Source organism: Poecilia formosa, unplaced genomic scaffold, assembly GCF_000485575.1.
Source record: "Poecilia formosa unplaced genomic scaffold, Poecilia_formosa-5.1.2 Scaffold121, whole genome shotgun sequence".
Lineage (NCBI taxonomy): Eukaryota > Metazoa > Chordata > Actinopteri > Cyprinodontiformes > Poeciliidae > Poecilia > Poecilia formosa.
In genome coordinates, this window is record NW_006800060.1 from 690533 (window position 1) to 705206 (window position 14674).

At 40.1% G+C, this 14674-nt stretch overlaps 1 protein-coding gene across 2 annotated transcripts in view; it reads left to right on the forward strand.

Moving 5' to 3' along the window:
* The window catches only part of cntn4 (contactin 4), a 225229-nt gene that overhangs the window by 151241 nt on the left and 59314 nt on the right, over positions 1–14674 (forward strand). For both annotated transcript variants that reach the window (XM_016675770.1, XM_007560856.2), the window contains exons 9-11: positions 974–1113; positions 7553–7682; positions 7992–8142. In XM_016675770.1, coding sequence (XP_016531256.1) covers positions 974–1113; positions 7553–7682; positions 7992–8142 — 421 coding nt within the window. The remainder of the gene's footprint in view (positions 1–973; positions 1114–7552; positions 7683–7991; positions 8143–14674) is intronic.

Sequence of the window (14674 nt, forward strand, 5' to 3'; positions counted from 1 at the left end):
TGTATGTTCCCATTATCCTACTTTATGTAATATTTTGATTGTTTTTTTTTTTGTTTTTCATTTTAAAAAGCCATTTTTGTCAAGAAGGGTGTTGAGATCGCTTGGAACGAAGGCTCAGCCAGGCGACGGCGTGTTTTTCTGCTTTTATTCTTCATCTTACACCCAGGTACAATCAGGAGACGTTCTGACAACGATCTGACAACGATCCCGCGCCACAGACAAGTGAACGCGGACTTAAATAACAAAGGGAGCAGGTGAAAGAGATTCCTAATCAACAGAAGCTAAATGACACCAAGGACCGGAAAAAACCCAAAACATGGAAAGATCATACAGAAATAAACCCCCAAAAAACTGAGATCATGACAGCTTTGTTTAATGGTTGGTAAGTTAGTGGCCTTGTTGGTTGACTGATTCAGTTTTGATTTTATGGCTGCTTGTGTTGTTGACTGGTTGGTTAGTCAGTTTATTGGTTTGATAGTGTTCTGGTTGATTGCTTGGTTTGGTAGGTGGCTGATTAGCTATTTGGGCATTCAGTTGTCTGTCTAGATAAATGGTTAGTTGGTTGGGTTGCCTGATGGGTTGTTTGTGATTAACCTGATTGGTTCATAACAAACCTGATTATTACAAACCTGATTGGTTAGATAGATGGATGGTTGATTGATTAGTTGGATGGATGATGGATGGATGATGGATGGATAATGGATGCAACCATCCATGCAACCATGAGTGGTTGCATGGATGGTTTATTCAAGAAAAAACAGCAGGATGTCTGCGGTATTTGTCAATTTCTGAAAACTGCCCATGGTATAACTGAATTAACTCATCTTGTATTAAATTTTATAAGAGAGTTGCCTTGGTCACATAGTTCAAATTTGACTTTTTACTCCCATTTATTTTTATGACTTGTATGTTAATTGTTGAACAACTTTTTCAAATCAGTAATCCTGTTTACTTTGTCTTTCCATGTTTCCAGCCCCACCTCATCTCATCGAGAAGCCCCAAGACATCCAAAAGTTCATCGATGACTCGCTGGTGTGGGAGTGCAAAGCCACAGGGAAACCGAAACCCTCGTACAGATGGATGAAGAACGGAGAAAACCTGGAATCTACAGAGGTGAGGTCTGCCAAATGTCTCCACGCTCATAAAGTCCCAAACTTAAACACTGGGCACACTAACACGTTTTTACAAGTTTTACTCTCAATCTTAGTAGCAAATGAAGAATACCAAATATTCATACTAAGCACACCTTTCTCTGTATTAATTATCTCATCCACCAAAAAGCATTTATTTCAAAGGTTTTTAACCATGCCCCCTTGTGCTGCGTGGAACAAAGAAACAGGTCAAGTGTTTAAAAGCACCGTGATGTAGAAGATACACTAATCATCTGCTAAATCTCTTCTTACCAACATCAGTTATTAATTCTGTGCCACCGCAGATGAAAAGCAGGATTTTTTTTTCGGATTCAAGTCTTAATTCATTCCTTTGTGCTTCCTACCCCCTCAGTTTCCCCACAAGAAATTCTCCGTCTCATCTTGGCATATGAAAAAGTGTGATTTCTTTATTATTTATATTAGATAATTACATTTGATGGTTTTCCCTTTTTTCTGAGTACTTTTAAGCTGACTGATTGGACACTGCGGCACAGCTTGCGTTTGTTAAATAAACTGCCAATATGTTAATTTGCTTCTTTATGCAAACACACCGGAGGACACCGATCAGTGCTTGAGTGTTCTACATGAGGTAGGAATGAACCCGGGTCTGTCACCACATAACCCGAGGCAGCGCTCCACTCAGCGCAGCCTCTTTCACATAAAAAACAGATTTAGTTTACTGTCAGGGGAGCACAATCATCTGTCTGTTTTGCCAACAGCAATGTGTTTTATCAACATCTTTTTATGGTGGTGCAAAAAATAAATAAATAAAAATCTCCCTCTTGTTTCTTATAAGGTAGTTTCTTAAAAAGATTTAATATTCTATTACATTTGATGAGATTTATTTTCTTATCTTTATGTGGATGTACTTAAGAATTTATGATGGGATAAATAAATTCAAACGGTAGCGCTCGGAGTAAATGGCTAACCCAGTTGCCTGTCTGGGGATGAGGCAGTGCTTGGAGTTTGATTAAAGGTTACATCGACTGCCCCGACGTTTGTGCAGCACATTCCTCCTTAATATAGACATAATAAATGGATATATTCAGAAAGCATGGGTGAATGGATTAATCAGCGAAGGTGCTGCATTGTTTGAAATGCCACCATTAACCACTGCTGCTTAATGAGTGGAAGAGGGAAAGGTCAGCAGTGTGAGGAGCATTTGGGGGTGGGGGGGGCACTGGTTGTTAGTTATTACTGGGAATCGATTGAGGTCTTTTTTGAGTTGCTTCTTCACTGGATTGTATTTCTGCTGATAGTTTTCTGCCTGGGAAGAAGCAGCCGCCCTGTAAGAGGGAACGAATGGCCATCTTGATGGTTGTCCTGAATGTGCTGTGTTTGTGTTAAGGTACAAGACATTCTAGGGAGGCAAAGCAAGCCTTGTGACTGTACAGACAAAACATGCTTTTTGTCTGCGCAGCTGCTGAACCACAGCTTTCTAGCTGTGGTTCAGCTTTTTAGCCCAGCTGAACCACAGAATTGATCTCAGAATTGATCCATTAAGAAGTTTCTTAATGGATCACTTTCATAGGGGACGATAATGGAGCAATATGTACAATCTTTAAAACAGAAAAGAAAGAATAAATCAAATGTATTCTTGTTTTCCCTTAGAGACAGTCTAACTGTCAAAAGTACTTATAAATACATTGGTACCTATAGAGCACTCCTGTCCCAGTCCGCACGCACAATCAATGCGGTCTCAGAAGTCAGACCTGTTTGCAGAGGTCTGTGGAGAGTCCCAGTCTTGGACTCCCCAAAATGTTTTTTCATTTTCTTCCTTTCATTCTCTTTTAGAAAATACTACAAGGTTTGTGCGCTTTGTATTTTTTAAGTTCACCGCTGGCTGTCATTTTCTGACAGTAAATGCGTTGTTACGCATACTGCAGCTTTCACTTAAAGCTGCAGTATGTAACTTTCATAAAAATATTTTTACATATTTGGTGAAACTGTCACCATGTGGTGACAGCATAGTATGAGAAAGATAAAATGTGAAAACATTTAGCTCCTTCCTTCTTCCAATGCTGACTAGAAGCAACCAATGAGAGCCAGGAGGCGGGTGTTAGCGCTGATAATCATGCCCATGTGCATGTCGCTCAGCCTCTCATTATTGCACTCTGCTACAATATAGCTTCTCTCAGTCAGCATAGCCTGTAGTGAATACTAATTTAGCAGCAAGTACTTGAAAATGATTGACAGTGCTAAGACCCTCCTCCTGGCTCTGATTGGTTGTTTTCGGTCAGGAGCGTAGCATTTCTTGAGATCAATCATTTCACAGATGATCTGTCTCATTTTATATTGTCATGACATGGTGACAGTTTTAACAAATATGTCAAATATATGCAGCTTTAAGGGGGGAGTAGCACAAGTATCATTTCAAAGCTGAATTTCTTGGGACACCTTATGCTGCTGGTGTGGGCTGCCCTTTACACAGCCTGGCATACACAGTGTTCACAGTATCTGGAAGCAATTGATATGAAAATGAAAATCAGCATATTACAGCATAATGTGAGGAGTTTATCACAAGTATGAGGCAGCTGGAGAATGTGATTGACCAGGGGTCCTGGTAGGTTACGGAGTACCAATGTGCTGATAACACCGACTAATGTATCCACGTGGTATCATCTGTGTTTTTTATCTTTGCTTCTTTGAATGAGTGACTAACGGATTACATCATTGCTGCACTGATGATACCACCATCGATCCCATGCAAGTGGAGTCATTTACATAACCATTAGTTTCCCTAATTATGCTGAAGTTGGAGCGTTCCTCCTGCAGGCTCAGGGCTGTACTACACCTGGCTCAGGAGACGACACGACACAGAATTTGATCAGTATTTACAGCAAAACTAAACATCCACACATCACAAACTGTACTCTAAACCATCTTTAATCAGAGCAGATACTTCAGTCCAGGTGTGACTTTTCAATATACAGTCATATTTAAAAATTAGAATATGTGTTCCCTAACCTATTTAATTTTTTTCACTTTGTGAATAAAGTTGCTGAAATAAATTAACTTTATTAACATATAAGCTTTATTTGTAAATAGATTTACAAAGTTAATTTATTTATAGTCAATAACTTTGAATATTATTCAATGGTATAGAATAGACCATGGCATGAGCTGTCTGTGGGGATGCTTTTATTGCATAACCATCACCAACAATTAATTTTCAGACAAATTCATTTCTTTGTTTCTTTTTCCTCTTCTTTTTTCTCAGCTTTTGAGTGAGAATGCTTCAGTTTCCAGTCTGGGGATCTGCCATCGTGGTTCTTTTTATGACCCACCGGGTGAAAAACTAATACTTTATCTGAATGTTACTTTTCTTCTGGCTGTTTCCGTCTGAAGGACTTCAATCTCTTCATTTATTGTCAATGGCTTCAGGATTAGGTTGACTATGCAATTAAAAGAAAACTCTACAGAGAAAGAAGATTTAGTTCCTATAGAGGATGGATGACTTACTGTAGTGGACTACTTGAACTGGGGGTTTCCCTTATAGACATCTCAAGTAAATGTTTCAGATTTTAGGTAGTGAGTAATCCCATTAAAGGCAGGATAACTGCTGTAGTTAAGGGAAGATGGTTATAACTCCCTGATTTGCTTGTTAGTCTGTGCTGTATCAAAGTAAGTAGGCTCAGTTTAAAGGTTTTGTTCCTCTCACTGCAAGCCGCCTGGGAGCTTTGTTCATGTCTGCTGCTGTGCTTGCTTTTCAATCGGGCGCATATGGTAAATTAATCAAAGATCTTTGGAAACAATAAGCAGATTTATCTTGCAGTTCTGCTCCAGTGAATAATAATAGTTTGCAGCTCTGTAGTAGCATTTTCTTTTTCTTATGTTTTGAAGATTAAACTCCGCAGATTAAGATTCATTTCGATTGATTCAGTTGTTGCTTTCTGTTACTTTTACATCTCCATATTTAAGAAAGGCAGTGAAGAGATTTCATTTTTTTCTTAAACTCTTGGGTATTGCCTATCAATTTGAAAAAGAATACATGTTGATCTTTGCACTTATTAAGAAAGAGACTGAGAGAGAAGTTTTAGAAATTAAAGGGGCAGAAATATGTAAAAAAAAAAAGTGGATTGCATGACATATTATTCCCTCATCAATACCTGGAGTATTGCCTTGATTCTTTTGTGCATGTTTGATTAATCTTTTAATATTCATTACAGCCATTCAGCTGTGGAAAAACGCCTGGTTGGACCTAGTGCTGGCTTTGAGGATGCAGCTCCTCCTCAGAGTTACAGATTCCAAGTTTCCACCTCACAGAGGAACCCTTCCCCACTCAGCTCCTTCAGACTAACCAGCAGCAATTAGCAAACACCTGGTGGAACTGCTGAGTTCATTATAGGAGCTACTTCTCAGTACAATGCTGGTAAAAATGTTATGAAAGGGACTTCAATTCCTCTTGCTTAAAAATGGAGCCATGTTGTGACGACTTCCTGATGGCGGAGTTTCAGAATGAGCAGGAGTTTTTAAAGAGACAGAGGCCCAATTTCAAGGTGTTAAATAATTTTCTCAAGACATATTTAATATATATAACATTTTCATAACTGCAGTTAAGATAGTTACTAGATTGTGCCATAAAATGGCACTATGTCTCTGAAAACCCTTTACATTATGGGATAAAAATGTCATCTTTTCATCTTGTGGTTTTGTGTCTAAAAAAAGAAAAATCTGCCACATATTCACTTTTATACTCTAAAAATGGGTCAAACATGGATTGTGGACTCTGCCAATAAAGGTCAAGAACAGTTTGTAACAAACAAAATAATGAGTAGATACCACTCCAACAGTCCAGCAGCAATCAGATGCAATATTTTAATATATCAACACTAGAAATTCATTTATATATCTATATATAATTTAACATTGTACATTTTTTTAATCAACCAGTTCAGTGTTCAGTTCACATGACATGGCCAATCACTTTTGCAGTGCAGAAGGGGTGCAGATGGTCCCCCCAGGTCCCAGAGCCAAAAACTGCTGATTTTAGAGGAATGTCATGGCTAATTAATAGCAGCTGTAAATGGGAGTGCTTCCCTCCTGCACAGACTGATACCCGCCACCATTTGCCTGGCTCGCCAGAAGGGATGCTCGCCCCTGCACATCCGGAGCTGCTGAGCATTATGGAAATTTCCGGCACAACCTGCTCAAATGCAGGATTAGTTTGTGATCTCTCAGTGAAGACAGCCTCCGTTTTCATGTGACAGCGCCTTAATCTTCCCCTCCCTTTGCGTCTGGAGTTCAAATGGGCTCTAATGACACTGAAGGTGAGTCGAAGGAAAACACTGGAGATGGAGGGCATGGAAAACCGAAACCTCACACAGCTGCAGAGACGGATGATAGGCCCTAAAACATTTACTGCTTGTACTAAGGAGGGATAGAAGAACTTGCGATAAGACCGACATTTTACTGAACTGAGCCAAAAAACAGATACAGCCAAATATTGGTATCATAACGCAAGTTTGCCATCTCAAAGACAAATAAGCTTTGCACTTGAAGATATTTTAACAACCAAAAACAATAAGGAGAAAGGAGGTAAAAACCAGACAAAGCCACAACTTTACATAAAATAAATCATTAAGTATTTGTAAACAAAATTGCAGTTCAAAAAAATGTTAACCATCAAAATGGAAACTTTTGAGCTCATTTTAGCCATTAGCTTAACCTGAGCTAATGATTCAGTGCGCTGCATCTTAGCACAAATTTGTAGGATCAGCAAGATGCTAAGTTTATACCAACAGAACAACTAAATCTGTTATAATCTGGCATTGGAGGAAGTCGGTTTCTTACTGACAGGCGTTTATCTCAATAAGCAGAAAAATAAGTCTGTTGGAGATTAAATACTCAGCTGATCAAGTGATCCAGCCCAGTTTTTGGTTCATCGTGCTCTGCAGCCTTTAAACACATTTTAATTTGAAGCCTCAACGATGAGCTTGATTTCCCCTGCAGGGGACTGAATCTGATAGTCCAAACAGATGAAGAGAAGCTCAGAGCATTACCAGGTACACATCACTTAGTATGTAAAGGGCATACCTACGGGATCTGCAAAGCAATTTTCCGATGTTATGATATTCCTTCCCCTCTTATCCCCTCCTTCTGCTGAAGGGGAAACAGGCCCTGTGGTGCAGCAGGGTGTGTGTGTGTGTGGGGGGGGGGTGATATAAATAGGGCATGGTTTTATTTCTCTCTCATAAACATGTAGATTGATTAGGGTCATTTTCTGCTAGCCTGCTTCCATCCACCCAAGCCTTTCCCTCCATTAGTGATGAAAACCTAGATTTATTGCCACGTCTGTCACTTCTGCGCCATATTTCACAGGCCTGCCGCGTGGCTGTTTTTATGTAGATGAGCACTGGGGGAAAAAGGCATATTAAAGATGTGTGTCTCTGTGTCCGCAGGAGCGCGTACAGGTTGCCAATGGAATTCTGTCAATCAGTCGGCTAACCCTGTCCGACACCGGAATGTACCAGTGTGTGGCTGGGAATAAGCACGGCGAGGTGTACTCCAACGCAGAGCTCCGAGTCATAGGTGAGGCCCAGCGTACAAATCAGACTTAAAACAAAGGGGGAGAATCACATGCTGTCTGACAGAGAATAATACTAATAAACCAACATCAAACTCCACATCAGCTGTCTGATTGCTAATTATGCAATCTCATCTCTTTGAATTACCCACGGTGGGAAATTCTGCTTCTTAATGAGCTCATTTTGAAAAAAAAAAAAAAAAAAAACAGCCCACAGAGCAATGCAGAAGATAAGTGGTCGGAGATAAATTAAACAAAAGAAAGTCTTCAAAGAAATGGTTTAACAGACAATTGTTGCAATTCTCTTCTCTCAGCTGTTGCCCCAGATTTCTCTCACAATCAACTGAAGAGTCAGACGCTGGTGAAAGTGGGAGGAGACATCCTCATTGAGTGCAAGCCCAAGATGTCTCCTTGGGGCGTGATCTCATGGCGGAAGGGCAGCGAACCCCTGGAGGGGAGCAGCAGGTAAAACAACGTTTCACGCGGTTTGGTCGCTTCTGTCTCTGCCAGAACTGCTGGAGATTTACCCACATATGTGGTCATTACCATTAGCAAGGTTGAGATTCTTGAAGTACTCTTCAAGAATCTCAGTCAGGCAACAACAAATTGTGTGGATCTGTGTTTGAACAAAATGAAGATGGCCTAACAGATGAACATGAAGCTGCTTAGGGTTGAAAAGTGGAAGGAAAGCATTTCTATGCATTCTGTTTAACCCCTCAAGTTACCTTGTAGAACTACTTTTCTCCATGGTTACAGATACAACTCTTTAACATCAGTTCTCAGGTAACTCCACAGATTCTCAGTTGGATCTGGACTGGGTTGGTATAACTCTTCAAGATGCTTTGATTGAAACTGTTCTGTAGAGTTTGGCTGATGGTCCATCTTGAAGGTAAAGCTGCAGTTTTAAGTCTTTTGCTGCTTCTAACAGAATTTCCACCAGGAAGTGTGCATCTTGCTATCAGACACCATCAGTTTCTCCTGTCTCCTATAAAGAAAGGCATCCTCTACAGGAAAATGTTGCTGCCACCATATTTTACTGAGAGAATGATAAGCTTAGGGTGTTGTTCAATGTTCGTTTTTTTTCTGTGACCCCTACATGGCTTATGACTTCTTATGCCTTTGTTTCAACACTTTCCAACTCTTCCATAAAAGTCAGATTGGTGTGGTGCACAGCTGATACTTGTCTAGTGAATAGAGTGACATACCTGAGCTGTAGATCTGTGCAGCTCCTCCAGGCTTAAGGCATCCATACTTGGGCATCCACTGTGTGGAAGTTGGTGTGTAGTCAAAGTGGGCTCAAAGTGGGTAACTGACAGACGTCTACGCATAGGTACATTTTTACGATCATGCACTCAGTATGGGAACAGTGCTCACATCCAGCTGTTTTGTATGCGACAGACACAGAGCTGATGAGGGCGAGTCGGTACAATCAACCAGACTGCCACTTTGCACGAGTAACAGTTGTCCAGTGAAGAAGAAACGGTGCTAGATGCCCAATTAACTAAACAAACTTGCATGTTTCCATTAGCACTGTGAGAATTAAAGAAATTTGCCATGAGAAATGTAGAAAGTCGGTACTTTCACCTATGAAATCTCAACCGTCTGTTGAACCCAACCAGTGACTGCTCGTCCCCCTGCTCGAAGAATATATACAGTATGTCCTTGTATATACCAAGGGCCTCTTGACTTGTTTTCAGATTAAAGGCTCTCTCATACTCATGTCTACTTCACCATGGAGGTCTGTGTGTATTCAAGGCAGAATCAATGAGTACTCAAAGCAGATGTCCACCAGACATGTCTGTGCATAGGCCAATCTTTATGACCATGTACTCAGTGTCGCACAGTAAGCTTGTTTGCAGGAACAGTGTTCACATCAAACTATTTAGTATGCCACACTGAGGTGATAAGGTTATTAGTTGGAACTATCTTGAGGGCAAAATGTAGGAAATCAGTTTACTCAACGATGAAATCTCAGCCATCCATGGATAGTGAGAGTCTTATTGCTGTGCATGTCCAGTTGGTGAGTTTAGCCATATTTTGGTAGATTTGGAGTTGTCCCATACTTTTCGTATGTTAGGAGATGTTCAAACATAATGCATTTGCTGGTCTTCACAATGCTGTTTGTTCCTGGTTTCCTCTAACAACAAAACTTTGAAATTCAGTCCCAATCTCTAGCAATTAGGTGACTTCTGAATGTAATTATTTGCACTGCATTTTATTGAGGGGTATCAAATACACCCCACGGTTTATACTATTTATTGTTTTCTCCACTACCTGAAGACCCTGAATTTTTAAAACTATCCCAGTTTAAGCTGCAGGTCAAATCCTGACAAGGATTTCATACTTTATTCTGAAAATGTAAACATGCCATCCTGACCCAAATAACTTTGTTTCTCAGTACTGCCTGGAAATACCGTCAATAAAAACTTTAAAACAGAACGAGTGGAAAATGTCAGAAATGGTGGAGCCAAAGTTGGAATGAATGTCTGGTAATGCAGCTGTTCATGGATCATATAACTGGTATGAAGGGAACAGTGTTACTAATACATCACTATCACTTTCACACACTACACAGAACGCCGTCAAATGTCACACTTTTAGACTAGTTGGACAAACTGTCACACACTCACCTGTATCACTGCAAAGAAGAAAAGTGCTGACCTGGAGTTCTACGACCACAATGAGCAATGCAGTGTTCCCTCTCAGTCTAGACCAGTTCGTTTTCTGTTGCACTCACAAAAGAGAAGCAATGTTCATCAAAGGTTACTGATGTGCAATCGATACAACAGTCCTGTTCTGATCTCTACTAGGACTTTTCTGTGTGTAGTTTGCTTGTTTTCTCCTTCCATGCATGAGTTTCCTGACCACATTGTAGCTGTAGATTTTTACTGCTTTGGACGGGCAGAGAAAACAAAGAGATAGAAATACAAAGTTTGTAAAATTAGCTACATAAGGTGGGAGTTTTGCCAATAGAGAAGTTAATGTAACAAAGTTATGAATGGGCTCTGTACTGGTATGATGCTATAATTGAAACCAGAAGTTTACATACAATGAATAAAAAGACACATGCACCTTTTTTCTGTCTGAAGTTAAATCAGAGTTAAGTTAAGGCTTGTTTTAGGCAAGTTAGTAAATAAGTTCTGCCTACTAAATACCATAATAATGAGAGAACATGTGAGAGATTTATTTATTAATATCTTAAAAATCAGAAGTTTATAGGTGGTCTAATAAATTAAGCCAGTTACTTTCCTGTTTCTACAAGTTCTCTTACAAGGACTCTACATTACCATCTCAGTAAACTGTTTTGTGTTTTATGCAATCATTCTAGATCTTAAAATTCCAATATTGCGATGACAGAGATATGAATTACTTTGCTGAGTTATTTTGATATAAGTTTCCAAACCAGGATTTGAAGGTAAGTTAGAGATACGATGCAGGTGTTTTAAATTCATATACCCAAGGTACATTTCAAAATGATTTAGTGAAATGTAACACAAGATATATTACAAAATCAATAGGAGGCTGAAATGCCAACGCAGCCAGGGAACAACAAAGCAATATTTTTTATCTGTTTCAGCGCTACAGAAAAGCTGTGCACCAATGGCCACCATGTTGTTGGTTTAGCAAATGGAGTTCTTTAATAGGAATAGTTTTAAATTTGTAATATGACACCTTTCTTGAATTGCTGTGTAATGCCTAAACTTAACTTGTGGGGTGTTTTCAAAGAGTCTAGCAGTGCATTTTGAAATGCAGGGAAATTCTTCATTCTATCTCCAGAGAGATTCCAAGGCTCTCCTCACATGTGGTAGCAGCCGGCTGAGAGGAAGAGAACAGCGTGAGGCCTAACTGAGTAATGGATAATGGGATCCACTGTGTTTTATCAGCAGCTCTTTGGTGGGGGCCAAACAGACCAGCTGCTGAGTAAATTCAAAGTGCTAATCAAGTAGTTTTCACCTCAGTGGGGAGGGTGGAGGCTCCAGAAATCAAATGAGTCCACTCCTGACACGCTGCCAAGCTTCAGAGGAGCAGAGGGTGATCCCATAGTCCGACCTTGCGTGACCTCGGCGATGTGATTGTCTGCTTCACGTAACGTTGGAGTGTGTCTGTCTGGATGAAGTGTGAAGTCTGGCCCTAAAGCGTCACTGCTGGCAGGGGGGGTCACCCAGTGGGTGTCAGCACCCGAGCGCGGCTTCGCTCCGACAGCAGGGCTGTGTGCTCAGCGTCTTGCCAAGGTTTTGCATATACACAAAGCAGTGTTGTTGCTTGTCAAACAAAAGTGGAAGGGGGATTTGCATAGTGGTTTTGCTCTTGGTGCCCTTCAGTTGCCCTGTGCCACTTCAATCACGCTGCACTCAGACCTTTTTGAATCTGTTGATTTGAGTTTATTGTTCAGAGTGATTTCAAATGTCTGGGACTGGAGTGTTAAACAGCTGTCGCGACAGAGTGATTAACCAATCAGAGCTGTTGTTAATGGTGCTTTGGCGGAATTTATTTTCATCAAATTCATCTGCGTCTTGCATTTTTTGTCTTCTGTTAATATACTGTTGGAAAAGTCTTAAAAAGCTCAGAATTTATTATTCATAGTTAGATACTCACAAAAAAAAGGAAAAGTATTTGTAGTTCCACATCTAATTCCCTGTTATGTTGTTGTAACAGCATCCATCCATCCATCCATCCATCCATCCATCCATACATACATACATTTATTTTCTAGTGCTTATCCCTAATGGGGTCATAAAGGGTGCTGGTGCTAGTCTCCAGTGGTCAACGGGCGAGAGGCAGGGTCATCTGGGACATCAGTGCAACACAAACAACCATACATACACACACACACACACACACACACACACATTTTGTTATTTTGTTAGTTTAGTTAACTATGATAACCTTGTCACATATATCAGGTGAACTAATTAATGGTTCTAAAATGATTTTATCCCATATTTCCCTTGACTTTTGAACCCAGTTATTTTGCATTATATTGCAGAAATCTGTCATTTTGCTTCAGTTATCTTAGTCCTGGATTCCTCAAAACCTTAGAAATGGCTTTGAAAGTCTTTCTAGATATGCAGATGATGTAAACTTTGTTTTTCATCTGTTTTTGAATTTCTTTAGATTGAAATATGATATGGTTTTTTTAAGAGCTTTCAGCCTACTTCATGTTGCCAGACAAGTTCTAGTTAAGTGAGTTCAGGTCAGGGTGTGACTGGGGAAATTACTCCAAAACTAATGGTTACTTACAATCATTTCCAGATTTACCAATGGGAGAAATTATGACTTCTAATAGGGTCAGCTTGGTTTTAGAAGGGCTTGTTCCTCTGGTCAGTGAACTCATCATTAATTTAAGTGTCACAAAAAAGAAGAAATTTCATCCATCCATTCAGTTTTTGTCCTTGCTTTCAAAGTTTTAAAACAGGAAGGTGAATGAATACAATTTACATTTTTGTAAACCTTCCTACCATGAAGGTTTACATTAGAGCAGAATCTAATGTACATAATTCATGTATATTAATTATGTACATTAGAAGTTTGTATGACTCTGCATGAGAGAGCAGTCACACTTTAAAGCAATATGTAACAATATTTTAAAACAAAGATCAAGTTTAGCATATTTTAACACCTACTTGATTTTGTGCTTTTATTTTGTTGGTTTGAGCGTCAGTTTGAAGATCTGTAATCGGCTTGTTGCCCTTAAATAAATGATCTGAGTCTCAGACTACCTGGTAGTCTGAGGCTGCTCCTAAATTAAAGAGAGCTTCACAATCACAACTCAACTCAGTCCACACTGGTTCATATTGAAATGATTTCTATCCCAGAGGCTGCAGCCAGCCAGGAATTAGAAAAGCTGTTTACGTAGCTTGAAAACACGTGTTAGCTCCTGATTGTGCTGAATGTGCTGATTGTGTCTCTCCTTGTCTCTCTTGCCTAATATCTGCTTCTTTGCTCATCCGCATCATATGCACACTCGCACCACGCTGTTGTGCACATCACAAGGAAAAATGCTCAGCATCTGCTGCGGTAATCATTGGACCAATCTGCCTTTTAAATGCACTCTCAGTAAAATCTGTCCTGGCTTTGGGTTCACTACTGCGCTAAGTCATATCATAATGTCTGAAATTTTGACTTACTTCTGCTTTTTGCATTTTGACTAATGAATGTTATTTACCAAGCTTCTTGTTTTTGTGTCATGGCTTAATGTTCGAAATGTTATGAGATGTTTGTGTTGCACAGGAGTTGAACCCTCATGAAATTCATCAGGTCAAAATGAACTGGTTCTGCTTGGTTCATCTGAGTTATTGAACTGCTTTGAAAGGGGCAGTATTATGCAAAATTGACCTTTTTGAGCTTTGCATCATGTTATAATTCTATAAAGTTATATATGTTATGCCATTTTATAGCACAATCAAGGAGCTATGTTAACTTCAGTTATAAAAATGCTATATATACGGGTAAGTCACCCGACTTTCCCCTAGGAGACCCAGGTTCGAATCCGGGTCGGGGCAAAGATACAACAGTCAAATTGAGCTAACCACTGTGGGTCCTTAGGCAAAACCCTTTGCGCTGCTGCCTACCTCATACCATGAAAGACATTGATAAGCATGACACGCTGGCTTAGATGTCGCCTGGCCAAACAAGGTCTGCGTTGGGTGCTTGGGAACCAGAGCACCTTGATGAAAAATGGGCTACTGGAACAAGACGGAAGTGGGCGAGAGGTGAAAACATGGATCTGTTGGAATGTTACTACTCAAGTAACCAGTGTTTCTCAATGCTGGTCCTCACTGCCCCACTGCTCTGCATGTCTTAGATGTGCCTCTATTCCAGAACAGCTGATTCAAATGATTGCATGACCATCAAGTATCTCTAATCACCCAGAGATACAATTCAGGTGTGTGGCAGAAGGGAAATACCTAAAACATGCAGGACAGGGGGACGGTGAGAACCAGGGTTGAGAAACACTGCCCTAGTCAGAGGGTTACTTACCTGTCTCTCAATGGGG